Source organism: Candida metapsilosis (genome assembly GCF_017655625.1).
Source record: "Candida metapsilosis strain BP57 chromosome Unknown scaffold4, whole genome shotgun sequence".
NCBI classification, from domain to species: domain Eukaryota; kingdom Fungi; phylum Ascomycota; class Pichiomycetes; order Serinales; family Debaryomycetaceae; genus Lodderomyces; species Lodderomyces metapsilosis.
Window position 1 is genome coordinate 705,215 of NW_027138162.1, and position 13,674 is coordinate 718,888.

General features: G+C 38.5%; 7 protein-coding genes across 7 annotated transcripts; 3 read left to right on the forward strand and 4 right to left on the reverse strand. All coding sequences in view use genetic code 12, as the record gives it.

The window, feature by feature from the left end:
• Positions 1–1,743: 1,743 nt before the first annotated feature.
• CAS5 (Cas5p) lies at positions 1,744–3,909 on the forward strand (the record flags this gene model as incomplete). The annotated part of the gene is made up of 1 exon (XM_067692697.1): positions 1,744–3,909. The coding sequence occupies one exon, from the start codon at positions 1,744–1,746 to the stop codon at positions 3,907–3,909; it is 2,166 nt and encodes a 721-aa protein (XP_067548100.1).
• A 191-nt stretch (positions 3,910–4,100) lies between these two features.
• AAT22 (Aat22p) lies at positions 4,101–5,309 on the reverse strand (the record flags this gene model as incomplete). Its single annotated transcript, XM_067692698.1, has 1 exon — positions 4,101–5,309. One exon carries the CDS (start codon positions 5,307–5,309, stop codon positions 4,101–4,103), a length of 1,209 nt encoding a protein of 402 aa, XP_067548101.1.
• A 482-nt stretch (positions 5,310–5,791) lies between these two features.
• I9W82_003705 (uncharacterized protein) lies at positions 5,792–7,396 on the reverse strand (the record flags this gene model as incomplete). The annotated part of the gene is made up of 1 exon (XM_067692699.1): positions 5,792–7,396. The coding sequence occupies one exon, from the start codon at positions 7,394–7,396 to the stop codon at positions 5,792–5,794; it is 1,605 nt and encodes a 534-aa protein (XP_067548102.1).
• Positions 7,397–7,548: 152 nt separating this feature from the next.
• Positions 7,549–9,098, forward strand: HIT1 (Hit1p; the record flags this gene model as incomplete). Its single annotated transcript, XM_067692700.1, has 2 exons — positions 7,549–8,407; positions 8,752–9,098. 2 exons carry the CDS (start codon positions 7,549–7,551, stop codon positions 9,096–9,098), a joined length of 1,206 nt encoding a protein of 401 aa, XP_067548103.1.
• Positions 9,099–9,103: 5 nt separating this feature from the next.
• CGR1 (Cgr1p) lies at positions 9,104–10,078 on the reverse strand (the record flags this gene model as incomplete). Its single annotated transcript, XM_067692701.1, has 1 exon — positions 9,104–10,078. The coding sequence occupies one exon, from the start codon at positions 10,076–10,078 to the stop codon at positions 9,104–9,106; it is 975 nt and encodes a 324-aa protein (XP_067548104.1).
• Positions 10,079–10,922: 844 nt separating this feature from the next.
• On the reverse strand, positions 10,923–11,939 carry I9W82_003708 (cell proliferation protein; the record flags this gene model as incomplete). The annotated part of the gene is made up of 1 exon (XM_067692702.1): positions 10,923–11,939. The coding sequence occupies one exon, from the start codon at positions 11,937–11,939 to the stop codon at positions 10,923–10,925; it is 1,017 nt and encodes a 338-aa protein (XP_067548105.1).
• A 128-nt stretch (positions 11,940–12,067) lies between these two features.
• Positions 12,068–13,669, forward strand: I9W82_003709 (chaperonin-containing T-complex subunit; the record flags this gene model as incomplete). Its single annotated transcript, XM_067692703.1, has 1 exon — positions 12,068–13,669. One exon carries the CDS (start codon positions 12,068–12,070, stop codon positions 13,667–13,669), a length of 1,602 nt encoding a protein of 533 aa, XP_067548106.1.
• Positions 13,670–13,674: the final 5 nt, after the last annotated feature.

Here is a 13,674-nt window from a genome sequence, read left to right on the forward strand (position 1 = left end):
CTACACATCTTTAACAAATCGACAATATACCTCACTCCTGTGAAGAGTGTTACATTCTCCGATACTGCTTGCCCCTCATTTTTGATTTACGACGGGGTTATGATTGAAAAAAAAAAAAAAAAAAAAAAAAACTTGTTGACCACGACACGACCTTTGACCTGTGTGACGCGTCTTACGAATGAGAACGACAAATTTTTTATTTTATTTAATTTTTTTTATTTTTTTATTTTTTTATTTTTCTTTTGGCGTTTCTCGGTTATAAAAGTGGGACAAACGAACGAGGCTCGGTAAGGTTAGGGGTAATGTAAAATCACCCTTAAAATTGACTAGCAAGCTGTCCTCTCGTAGATCTCTATGGACACTATTATTTTTTCCAATCCACCTTGATCTTCTTGCCTTCATTGTTCTGGTTTGGGTTGCGGTATGCATGAAAAAAGAAAAAAAAAAAAAACTTTTCTGTCTCATTCGAATCGTTCTTTGTGCACGCAAAAAGCAATTACAAGGCGACCAGTGTAAGACTCAGCCATGTTCAAGAGTGGAGAGGATTCTGAGTCAGCAAACGAAAGGCATGGGAAATAGAGAATACAAAGGATTGGGCAAAGCTAGCCCATAGATGAGCGCCTGTTGATGTGGAAGGAGGGTCGTTGCCCTACATCGAGTATGTATATATAACAACTAACAAAGCTAAGGTATAGTCATTGTGCGCACAGCACATTTTTTTGGGGGGTATAGACCAATTTGTAAGCTATTGTCAGATCCATGTTTTTTTTTAAAAAAAAAGTTATGACTACTCAATAATCTTCATTAGTATGTGACCTATACAACAATAAGCTTTATATATGTAAATCAATATACGGAAGTTCACATTAGTTTGAACTAAGAAAAATTTTCTGCTTAAGTAAAGACAAAAATTGAATCAGGCGTCTAATTTGTAATAAGAAAAAAAAAAAAAAAATTCTTAATAAACTCTAAGCCCGCGTAGAAATATATCATGAGCTTATACAGCATTAGATGCATTAAGTGTCGATATTAGTAATATGAATATGAATATTATTACCTTCGGTTATTCAATTGAGTTACAGTAAAAGCATAAAGTATGGAAACACTGTTAAATTTGAGTGTAACCCAGTTGGCTCTAGTTTTTATAGTTTTTTATTTTATTTCTTTCTTCTCTTATTCAATTTCATATATGTATACAAATATTATTTTTTTTTATTTTATTTTTTTATTTTTTATTTTATTTTTTATTTTATACCTTCAAACTTTTCCATCACTTGACTGGTCAAGAAAACAGAACTATTACAAAAGTTTACTACTACTACCTTTTAACTCATCAAAACACATACACATTCGCTTTTATCACCTCTCACCAACCAACCAACCATAACAGATCACCTTTGTTCGATACTCAACCCATTTTTTTTAAAACTATTCACCCGCCAAATATTATCTTGTTTCATGAACCTTTAGAATATACCCTACAACCACAGCCCAGTATAGACAAAACAAAAAAAAAAAACATAAAAGTTCATATTCAAAGCGCTTCATTTGGATATCTCATATACTGACAAAGGCTATCGCTATAAGCATATATACTCATTGAAACAGACAACCTCAAACCCATCGCTTAATCGCTCATCTGTTGTCCACTTTACTTTTTATTATTATTATTTTTTTTTTATTTCCAGTATCGTCGTTCTATAGCTGGAAAATTTAAAGGAATACACAACAAGAATCCATATAATGGAAAATTACTTGCTAAGTTCTCCGACCCAATTGGCCCAACCGTTTGATGATTCGACAATTGCATTTGATTTGTATGATCAAACAACACAACAATTTCCACAGAATCATTTGTTGTCTTTAAGTCTACAACAGTCCCAACTACAGCAACAGCAGCAACAGCTGCAACAGCTGCAACAACAGCTGGGAGAGCAACAACAAGAGTTCCAACTACAGCAATCGCAGCAAAATCCGCTACAAAAGGAGCTGCAGTACAAACAACCTCAACAACAACAACAACAACTATCACAAGGTTTGACCTTCCAAAACAAAACTGAGTATCTCGATGATGGTTCCATGTTTGACGACGAGGTTGTGCCGATCTCAACAAACTTGCCAGAAAACAAGTTCTACATTACGGATGAATCCGGATTGGGTATAAATGTTGTAGACGCCGACAACGTTAGTTTCAGTCACTCGAGAAATGTGTCTTTGGATGAGGCAGGCGGTAATCAAGGCTTTCATAACCACAACAACTCTGTCATGTCGTTGAGTCAGGACCCTCCAAGTCAAAATTCAGCTATACCTGAGTCTATTTCCTCAAATACTATTTATTCATTGGGTTCAATACCTTCATTTGAATCACCCTTGCATCAGCAACAATTCCAACAGCATGGTGGTACAGGCTATCAACAAAACTTGCCCCAACAACCATATTACCAGCAACAAGCTATGTATCAACAACAACAGCAGCAGCAGCAGCAACAACAACAACATCATATGCAACAGTTGCAAAATCAACAGCATTTCACTTCTACTCCTAGAAGGGCTGGCAGAAATAAATCCATGTCTTTGTCCTCATACACTACGCCATTGAGAAATTGTGCTCAATCATTTTCCCCAATAAATTTGGCGGCTACTGCGCTTAACAAGGTTACCAAAACACCAGCAAATAAGATCAAGGGTCATTCTCGATCACGATCAAGGGTATCTTTGGATGCCACAGCTGCCGTACTTGCATCAAAGACAAACTCAGCTTCGTCATATAACTCAGCGTTGAATCCGTTTTACACACCATCACAAGGTATGAACTCATTGGATGATGACGACCACTATGGAGCAAACAACTTTTCAGCGACCCCTTTGTTAACTCCTGGCTCGCAAAAGTTGAAGTCGTCGCAATCGACTTTTTTCAGTCCCTTCAAGAGTGAAATTTATGACGATCAACAGTTGGAAGATCAGGAAAATGACGCTTTAAAGCAATTGAAAAAGGCAAAGTCTTATTCAAGCTTGATCAGAAAGAATAGAAGAGATCACGAAGTTTTGGATCAAATGAGTAGACGTCCACAAGCCAAGAGTAGCTCGAGCTCGACCTTATTGTTGCCAAACGCCATGGTACCTTTGCCAAAGTCCAATAATGAACAACAGCAGCTGCTGCAACAGCTGCAGCAGTATTTGCAGGATCTGTCTGGCAACGAAGATGAACAAATACACTCAATCGACTTATTACTGGCTGAATTTAACAACAATGGGTCTTATCCTCTGTTGGACAAGAAAATCACTCAAAATTTGAACCAATCAGTGTCGTCATTTAACCAGCATAAAAAGATGTCTAATGGTGGTTATTTATCTGCGTCAATTGACTTGAGCACCAATTTGGCGGAAGAACCTAGTCACGAGGACCAGAGCCGCCGATCCAGCACTCAAGTATCTTCTTCAGCGACTCCAACGTTATTACCACCAATGGCTACTTTCCCCGTTGAAGACTCCAAGAAGAAGAAAGCGGATTCAACTACACCAAAGCAACCCACTAGGAGATCTTCTAGGGCTAAAGCTAAGTCATCAAAGCAAGAAGATTCCAACAAGGGTTCGAACAGTTCTTTTGAAAGCATCGTTGAGGAAGATGGAACAGTCACTATTCCTATCCCCGATGACCTCAATATCACGCGACCAAAAGTGCGTAATAACCGATCGGAAAAGAATGATAAAGTTGACCCAAGGAAAAAACACAAGTGTCCAATTTGTAACCTGAGATTCCAACGTCCAGAACATGTCAAGCGACATCTCAAGTCACATTCTTCGGAGAAACCATTCCAGTGTGAAGAACCCAATTGTGGAAAATGTTTCAACAGGAAGGACAATTTGAAGGCACATTTGAAGAAAATTCATGGTTTGACAAATGTGTAGAGGAGTGTTTTTACAGTGACTTTAATTGGGGGGTCGACGCTACGATTTCTACTTGGAGATACGTTTTCTTTTTAATTGCATATTTATATTGCTTGTCTTTTAATGTTTATAGGAAATTGGGAGTTTTAAGCTACTTGTTTAGTTTATATATTATGGTTAATCAAAATTTATAACAATTTTTTTTCACGGTATCAAGTATTTCTAACAACTTTGTCAATTGCAGAACAGAAATAGTCTATGTTTTCATCATTCAATCCTGCAACATTAACTCTACCCATTGTAGTCGAATAAACATTATGTTTCTCAATCAATTGCTCATTTTGATCCTTGGTTAAACCCGAGTACCAAAATAATCCCTTTTGTTCAACTACGTTTTGCCAATCACCAGGAGTTCCTAATTCAGTCAACTTTTCCAAAATGCGTTGACGCGAACGTTTCAACCTTGATGTTGCTTCATTCAATTCATTCAACCATTGACTTTTCAATTTATCATTGTTGAAAATGATTGCTGCTAATCTAGCGCCAAATGCAGGTGCAAATGAACATTCAACGCGGAAAAGAGCAATCAAGTTGCTTTGGACATTAGGCACGTAATCTTTATCTTGAACAACGACATGAACTGCACCACAACGTTCGGAGTATAATCCCATATTTTTGGAAAATGATTCGCAAACGATAAATTCCAAATTTAAACTGTACAAATAACGGATAGGCCAAGCATCTTCATCAGGGTTCCCCGAGCTAAATCCTTGGTATGCAGTGTCCAATAAAGGAAGTAATTGACGTTTTTGCATAATAGAACCAATTTGTTGCCATTGTTCGTGGGAAAAATCAGCTCCAGTTGGATTGTGACAACATGTTTGGAAAAGGAAAACAGATTTGCTTGGTGCTGAATTCAATACACTTAACAAATTTTCAAAATCAACCGATCTAGTCTCTTCGTTATAATGCTGGTATGTGGTTACAGTGCCACCCACGTGTTCAATCATGGGTTGGTAATTTTGCCACGTGGGGGTCCCTATGTAGTAGTTAGTGTAACCTGACTCACGGTACAACAAGATGGCCATATGCAACGATCCTGTTCCCGAAATTGCTTGAATTGAAGCTAATTTTCCTTCTCTCACAATGTCTTCTCCAAACACAAGCTTTTGTGCACCAGCTACAAAGTCGGTAATACCGGCCATATTCGTGTAATTGTGTCCTGGATCATTGTCATGTAAAATCTGTTTGGCTTTGGTTATACTAGGGAACTCGTAACATGCGCCCGCTTCGTCCTTGTAGACACCAATTGAAACGTCAATCTTGTTTGGGTTGGTGTCTTTTTGGTATTGTTGCATGGTTTTGATGATTGGGTCGGGTTCTTCCCTTACCAAGTTGGAAAATACAGTTTGCACAGTCATATTTCTATCTTTTTATAGCTTTGGAAAGAAAAAAAGAGGTTTCTTTATGATATGCTTTATTTTTTTTTGTTTTGGCGGATCTGTACTCTTTTATATAACGTAATGCAGCACCGGTTAGGAGTATGGCATTAAAAAAGGACAAAATTTTTCACCATTTGGGTTCGATCTTTGTGGCGTTTTGAGGAAACTGTGGGTTTCTTTCCCCTCGGAGTTGCCCAATAAGGTAATGACTGCGGCTTGACATAGTTTTACACAAACTCGCCTCTCTTAGTTAAGAAAATAAAAATTTCACCATTTAGCCCTTCGAATGCCGAGACACGACACAAAACCAAACCCAAAAAAAATTAGAATGTTATCCGAGTCGCTTGAACATTCCGTTTACGGCGTATCAAGGGAAGAATCTTAGGGAAAAGGTCTCCGTTGATGGGATTATTTGGCGGAAGTGGATCGCTAGCTGAGCAAGCCTGCCAAGTGCAAGCTACTCATTCAGTGATGATTTGACCGCAAATTGATTCAAGACTGGCAAAATCGTTTAAGCAAACTTCATTCGAAACAAGCTCAATAACCTTGGTAGTTGTCGCAGCCACATATTTCAAATTATTCTTGTAAGCTTTCACTTGCCAAGAATTGACATCTTGCGTAGTAGAAACTTGAGTAGCATTCATCTGTGTAAGAAGCTTTTCAAGTGGGTGAAGATAATCGTCTGCAATAGTTTGTGAATCAAGTACGATCTTGCTTGAGGTGAGGTTTTGATTCATAATCGATATTGTTTTAATTTGTTCCAATACATCCAGCTGGTCAACTTGGCCCACAGTTGACTTAATCAATTTCAATAGTTCGTCATACCCAACCTTTGTATCAAAATTGAGCTTTTGTAGAAGGATGTACTTGACACGAAGGTGGTCAGACCCATCAGTTGCATTAATTTGTCTAATAAACTCAATCGATACATCTGCTGTGGTGTGACTAAGCAACTTTCTCAAGAATTTCAGATACAATGCAGCAATTTCACGGTAGTATTGTGAGTTGTCAATCACAATCTGGTTAAGAGCTAAAAGCTCTTGTTGGTAGAGCTTTATTATCTTGTCAGAAACGTCAGAATTCATCAAATTCGTCCACATATGAATCGCCTGAATCTGTATCACATCGGTAACCTTAAAATTTTTAAAAAACGTATCAATTAACTTGTCAACACCAAATTTTGCATCCACCAATTCATAAGTCAGTTCTCTAGTAATATCGCTTTCAATACAGTTTCCAATTGAAATGCAACAAACTGCAAAAACATACGGATTATGTGAGGCTAACTGAGTGAATGGAACATCTGTAGGCTTATTAGTGAAAAGCAAACTAGCAGCAACCAACATCTTTCTCGCTAGAGCTGAGTCTTCCACCTGCGACAAGAGCGTGAGTATATCCTCGAACGCCTTCTTATCAGGCCCTGAATATGCCAGTATTTCCACCATCTTTTCAGTATACTCATTGTCCTCATCCAATTGGAGATTATCAAGTTTGTTCTTGATGGTATCTATAAGTCGATTATCGTTTTCATCTAAATTATCAGCATTAGCTTTAATTAGCTCATATGCAATCTCGAGTGCTTCGGTGTCATTGTCGGTGTCCAAGTGTTGATAAATCAGTTTATGAATTCCTTCAGTATGCAAAAACCTCATGTAATCTCCAACTTTCTGCGATTCGACTATAAATTGTCCAAGAAAGGTGAATATCAACCAGTGTAATGAATCATCGTGTTTATGAAGTAACGATTGAGTGAGTTTCCAAAACTCGTGTATTTCTGCTGAAGCAGTCGTGAAAAATTTTCGATTTATGTCACTCCTTGCGACTAAATTCACGAGGACTTGATAGACTCCGGGGATGAGCAGGGATTCATCTGTACTTAGGTCACCTTTAATGATTATATTGAAACTGTTGACCATATCTGATAAATTTGTAGTGATTACTGGTGACTCTCTATTGACATCATCTCTCAATTGAATCTTTAGCATCTCAAGGGAAGACACCGTAATACTCCCATTTTGTATTTCATTAATTTGGCTCTCTTGTATCTGCTGTATCGATTCATCCATGGTGGTGTGTTGTGTCTTTTCCTGAACCTTTAGAAGATGTTCTTGCGAATTAGTTGATGTATTCAACGCGCGTTTGCATACATAATTTTTCACAACAATGCAATAACACTGCTCTCCCTACAGATCCACCCTCAACAGTTCATCACAAATCAATGGACAAAGATGTATTGTCTAAACCGTATGGAACACAATTGGCAACACCAGATCTATCACCACAGGAGTTGAATTTTTCAATTGATGTAATCAACACTTCGCAGGATGATGCTCGTCATTCAAATGTTATTGCTGACCTAGTGAGTAAAGTTTCCTTACTAGAACAAACTGTATTGGATTTACAGATGCAGGTTAAGCAACCTCATAGGGAAACAAAGGAATCTACAACATCATTACAACTGCGGCCGGTTTCGAAACCTCGTGTCTCCTCTCCCTCTCAAATGCAAATCAAGCAACCAAAAATTCAAGAACGAATAAAGTACTTTGAACTACTCCACCAAACAGAAAAAGCTATCAACAATCGTCATAATTTGAGGAAAGATAATGCTAGCCTTCAGCTGCTCAAACAAGTTTCAACGAGACAGCTGACAAGGGGTTTGAACTTGAATAATTATGATGGTAACAGCGCTATTCGGGCCACTATACAACCAACTGACTCCAGTTCTGTATACGAAGGCAGATTTCAGAGATTAGACACTGCTGTTGAACTGCTACAGCAGAAACTAGACACCATAGACTTGATGGTCAAGCGTCTCAAATCAGCAGGGGAACCTGAGCCAGTGATCAGAGTTAAAGTAAAGAAATCACAATTAGAGGAGTTTGGATACTACTATGCAATTCCATGCCATCCAAGTGAATCACTTGATAGCAAGACTCTCCGTGAAAGATACTGTGCGGACCAAATTGGAGGTACTGAAAACCGAATAATTGCCAACACATTAACGAACAACGTCTCATCAACTTCTTTGCCATTTCCATTCAAACCATTTGACTCTAAGAGAGGACCGCTACGGCAACGTAAGGTGGGATCCAAGTGTCACATACATGCCAAGCTGCATCCGAAGAAATCTAGAAAGTTTAAGTCACAAGCTTCTCAATCTTTGCCAACGCTTGAGGATAAACCAACCTATACCCTTTTAGTGTCACTTTTCCTCGCCATGTTGATCATGGTGGTGGTGATATTGTACTAGTTTTCTATGTAATGTGATAATGCAAAGTAACTATGAAAAAGTCTTGTGCGGCGTAGGAGAAAATACATCTCATCTCTCCATTTCTTCATTACCTTATGCTCTGCCAAATATGTTCCAAAAGTGAAAGCAAATACAAATGCCCCACGTGTAAGATAGCTTACTGTTCATTAGCCTGTTACAAGTCTGAAGCTCACAAACATGAGGACACCAAGTCCAGTGAACCACCCGCCATAGAGCCACCAAATTCCAGTAGTTCATCTTCTGAACCCATGACAAAGTTTGACAAGTTTATCCAAGATGATCAGATTAAATATCTACTAAAGCAGCCAGCCTTGCAGTTTCACCTTCTATCAATACTCACAATTCTACAAGATGGGTTCATCAACAACCTCAATCAGGAACAGAAACTCGAAGTAATGAATCTCAAATTGAATGATTTACGAAAAGGCGGAGTCGAACAAAACGAATTAGTAGAGGAGTTCGTACAACGAGTATTGCAGTTAAATGAAAATGACTAAATCTATTATATATCAACTTTACCACCCCATATATTTTTCTTTTGGCCCTTGTTGCCCACTTTCAATCTAAACAAGAATCCACCAAGATCACCAAACACGTCATCTGCATCAATCTTGGCACCGAAATCATCTAGTTTCAAGTGGCCCGTAGTGACGAATAAATCATCTTCATCAGGTCCACCGATTGTGGCACAGGTGCATCTCTTTGCTGGTATTTGAATCTTTTCCAACAATTCACCCTTTTCATTGACATGCAATATCGTTGAAGTTGAAAATACAGCTGTATATATATGTCCATTGAGTGCACTAACCAATCCATCGGGTTCTGGACTCTCGTAATCGGGATAAAAATGTTTAGTTTCAATAAATGCCGTTTTGTTGCTCAATTTATTCGATTCATGATCGTAATCAAACTTGAAAATTGTAAAGTTTAACGAATCAGTCCAATAGACTTCACTTCCATCGTTATTAAAAGCCATACCGTTGGAAATTTTCGTGTTCTCCAACATCACATCCACTTTCAAATCAGGAGTAATACGAAACAATTTTCCTTCGGGTTGAACCCCTTCTTTTGCACTAACCGGGAAATCCGTCATTACACCAATCCAAAGATTGCCCCAAGGGTCTATGATACCATCATTGGATCTCAATCTAGTTTTTTCTGATTCGGTGAATGGATATTGAAAGAAATACTTTAATGTGCCATTTTTGAAATCACCATATGCTAAACCAGACTTGGCAGCAACTAACACCACGTCTTCATTCTCAGTAAGCGCTATGAATCCAATTGATTCTTTTGAATCATCCCATTTCAACACATCATGCTTGTTGAGATCATCCATCAGTATACGATGTACTTCACCTTGAATGATGTCGACCCATAACAAGTTATTGTTGCGGTAGTCATACGTCACACCCTCAGTCAAGCGCCCACGATAGCCTTGTGGGAATATGTTTCTCTCTGTAGCAATTAGTGACATTATGAAATTGTTAAGAACAGTAGCGGAAATTTGTGTGGTTAAAAGTAGTTTGCTATTGAATGCTTGCGCTGAACCCTTTCTCGGAGTTTAAATAGTGCGTGCAATTCATTCCAACTTTATTTATCCGACGTGTCAAAATCACATAGAGATATGACACTACTCAACACAGCTATAGTAGCGTTATTGGTTATATACTTCCCCATATACCTTCTAACGATAGTAATACAGAGCTGGCTTATACGACTCGCTTTAGGTAAAGAAAAGCATTATATGTATAATGAAGGTATATTTAAAGCTCACAGCGAGATCATTACTAACTGGGTAGAATTCGATGACAAAGATGCATCATGTGAACCTATAGACATTGGTAGTGATGGTGTTAATCAAATAAAGAACAGTGATGAACAAGAAGACAATATCGAGGCCGAATCGAAGTGAGAATTTGGGCGTGGGGGTACCAGAACAAGTATTTTTAGTTTAGGCTAGAGTCTCATAACCAGCTAGATCAAGTGATCGTCTTCTTTCCTGACATCCATTTCCATTAGATAGTTCGTACTTATTATAGAAATATAAATTAACGGTGCGTAAAAACTGAGCAGGTGAGAACTCGACTAAACTCTTCACTCTGGATCCAACCGGGGCATATATATTGCACGTGGTTAGCTTCCTGAGAAGGGGAAAAAAGGCACTTATCAGATAAGCCTCCTTAGCTGGTGTAGAAACTGGCACGCCATGGTAAACAGTTTAGTCCCTCCATCAAGCAGTGGACAGGTTTATTCAAGTCTGTACATCCCACCATCAAGAACAATCTGTGCGGCCAAGAAGTTACCATTGACTGAAGTAATCATACTTCACCTTTGTCCTCCTTTGATTGCAATTTATCCCACTCTCGAGCCAAGTTGATCAACGCTTCAGTGTCATTTGCTGCACCAACAACATCTATTGGCACTTGACTTTCACTGTATTGCTTCTTTGCAAATGCTCCAATGTTAGTCTCGTTAATTAGCCTAAATTCATAATCATTGTCATCCTTAGGAGTTCGTATTAGCAACTCATTCCATGTGAATAATAAGGAGTCCGATTTCCGCAGGAATGGATTCACATCGACGATGTAAACTTTGTCAAATGGTCGTGGGATATACACGTCAAGGATAAACTTGTTCAATTGCAACTTCGAAACTGCCTTCAGGTATACAAACTCGTGCATCTTCTCATTTAGCTCCGATTGTAAGTCGTCCAAAAAGTCATAGTAGTTTAAATCACGTTGCGAGACTCCTAATATCTTGCCATCTTTAACAAATACCCTAAACTCTAATGCAGGATTGATATCGATCCATTTCTTCAAAACCAATTCATATGCCACCTTTATATCGTTTGCGTTTTCAACTTCCAGAAAAGGATGTAACAAGTCATCAACTATGTGGTCCGACGATTTTAAAAGTAGATATATATCATTCGCCTCGATACATCGGATAGTATTTCCTGGGATCAACCAGCTCGCGTCTTTGGGAGCTGACCAGTTCAATTTGGGGATCACCTTGCCGCCCAACTCTTGTACATATTTGTTAATTTGATCATGCAAGTCAATAAATTTCAGATGCACAGGCTCAGGTTCAGTTACATCTTCCTCTTCCCAATCACTATACTCATTATCACTTGTTTGTTCTAGTTTCTCCTGCTTTGTAGCTAGTTTTATACCATCGCTTAGTAAGTATTCAATGAAACTGGGTGGAAGTGGATTAATAACTCTATACGGATACAAATGGTCCTTGAACAAGTCACACCACCTGGAGAATGAGCATTGAAGAATTTCATCCACCGTGACGCCAGACTTTTCGAATGTTGTGTAATCTTCCCCCATTAGTCTGGTACTGCGTAAGACGCGATGGAATCAATTCGAACCGAACTGAACAAAAGGAAGAAAAAAAAGAAAAAAAAAAATTTGAAAACTTCCTACAATCACAGCTTCCTTTATCATCACCTAAGGAAATGACTTCTGTAGCCAGACCTCAACAGGCACCATCCGATGCCACATTTAAGGATAAAGAGAAACCGCAAGAAGTGCGTAGGGCCAATATCCTAGCTGCAAGAGCAGTATCAGATGCAATTAGAACCTCATTAGGTCCCAAAGGAATGGACAAGATGATCAGGACAAATAAAGGGGAAATCATCATCTCCAATGATGGTGCAACTATCTTGAAACATATGGCTGTCTTACATCCAGCCGCCAAGATGCTTGTTGATGTGAGTCATGCACAAGATGTGGAAGCTGGTGATGGAACTACAACTGTTGCCATTTTGACTGGTGCTCTATTAGGAGCAGCTGAAAGGCTATTGAATAAAGGTATCCACCCCACATTGATTGCTGAGTCCTTCCAAAGAGCAGCTCAACGTAGTGTTGAAATACTTTTGGACATGTCTTCGAAAATCAAGTTGGAAGATAGAGAGCTTTTGATCAAGGCTGCTTCCACTTCATTGAGTTCAAAAATTGTGTCACAATATTCCCTGTTGTTGGCCCCATTGGCTGTGGACTCCGTATTGAAAGTCATTAATAACGAAAAGAACAATGTTGATTTAAACGATATCCGTTTGATCAAGAAATTAGGGGGTACAATTGATGATACTGAATTAATCAATGGTGTTGTTTTGACTCAAAATGTTGTTAAAAATGCTGGAGGACCAACTAGGATGGAAAAAGCCAAGATTGGATTAATCCAGTTTCAGTTGTCACCACCAAAGCCAGATATGGAAAATAACGTCGTTGTTAACGACTATAGACAAATGGATAAAATTTTGAAAGAGGAAAGAGCATATTTGTTGAACATATGTAAAAAGATAAAGAAAGCGAAGTGTAATGTCTTGTTGATACAAAAGTCGATTTTGAGAGATGCTGTAAACGACTTGGCTTTGCACTTTTTATCAAAGTTAAACATCATGGTGATTAAGGATATTGAAAGAGATGAAGTTGAATTTTTATCCAAGGCCGTTGGATGTAAACCAATTGCTGATGTTGACAATTTCACCGAAGACAGGTTGGGTTCGGCTGACTTGGTTGAGGAAATTGAAAGTTCTAGCTCCAAGATTGTCCAAATAACAGGAATCACTTCAAAAAATACTCAGCCTACTGTATCTGTTGTTGTTCGAGGTGCAAACAATTTAGTTGTTGACGAAACTGAGAGATCCTTACATGATGCCTTGTGTGTTGTTAGGTGTTTGGTCAAGGAGAAGGCATTGATTGCTGGAGGTGGTGCTCCAGAAATTGAAGTTTCAAGGCAGTTGATGAAGGAAGCAAATAAACTATTTGGTGTAGAGCAATTCGTCTATCAAGAATTCGCTCTTGCGTTAGAGGTGATACCTACCACTTTGGCGGAAAATGCTGGTTTGAACCCTATAAACGTTGTTACTGATTTGAGAAATAGACACGAGAATGGAGAAAAGAATGCTGGTATATCCGTTAGAAGATCAGGAGCTTCGAATACATTTGACGAGAATGTTTTACAACCAGTGTTGGTGAGTACCAGTGCTATTGTCTTGGCCTCGGAATGTGTAAAATCCATTTTGAGAATTGATGATATCCAATTTAGTCGTTAATAGAA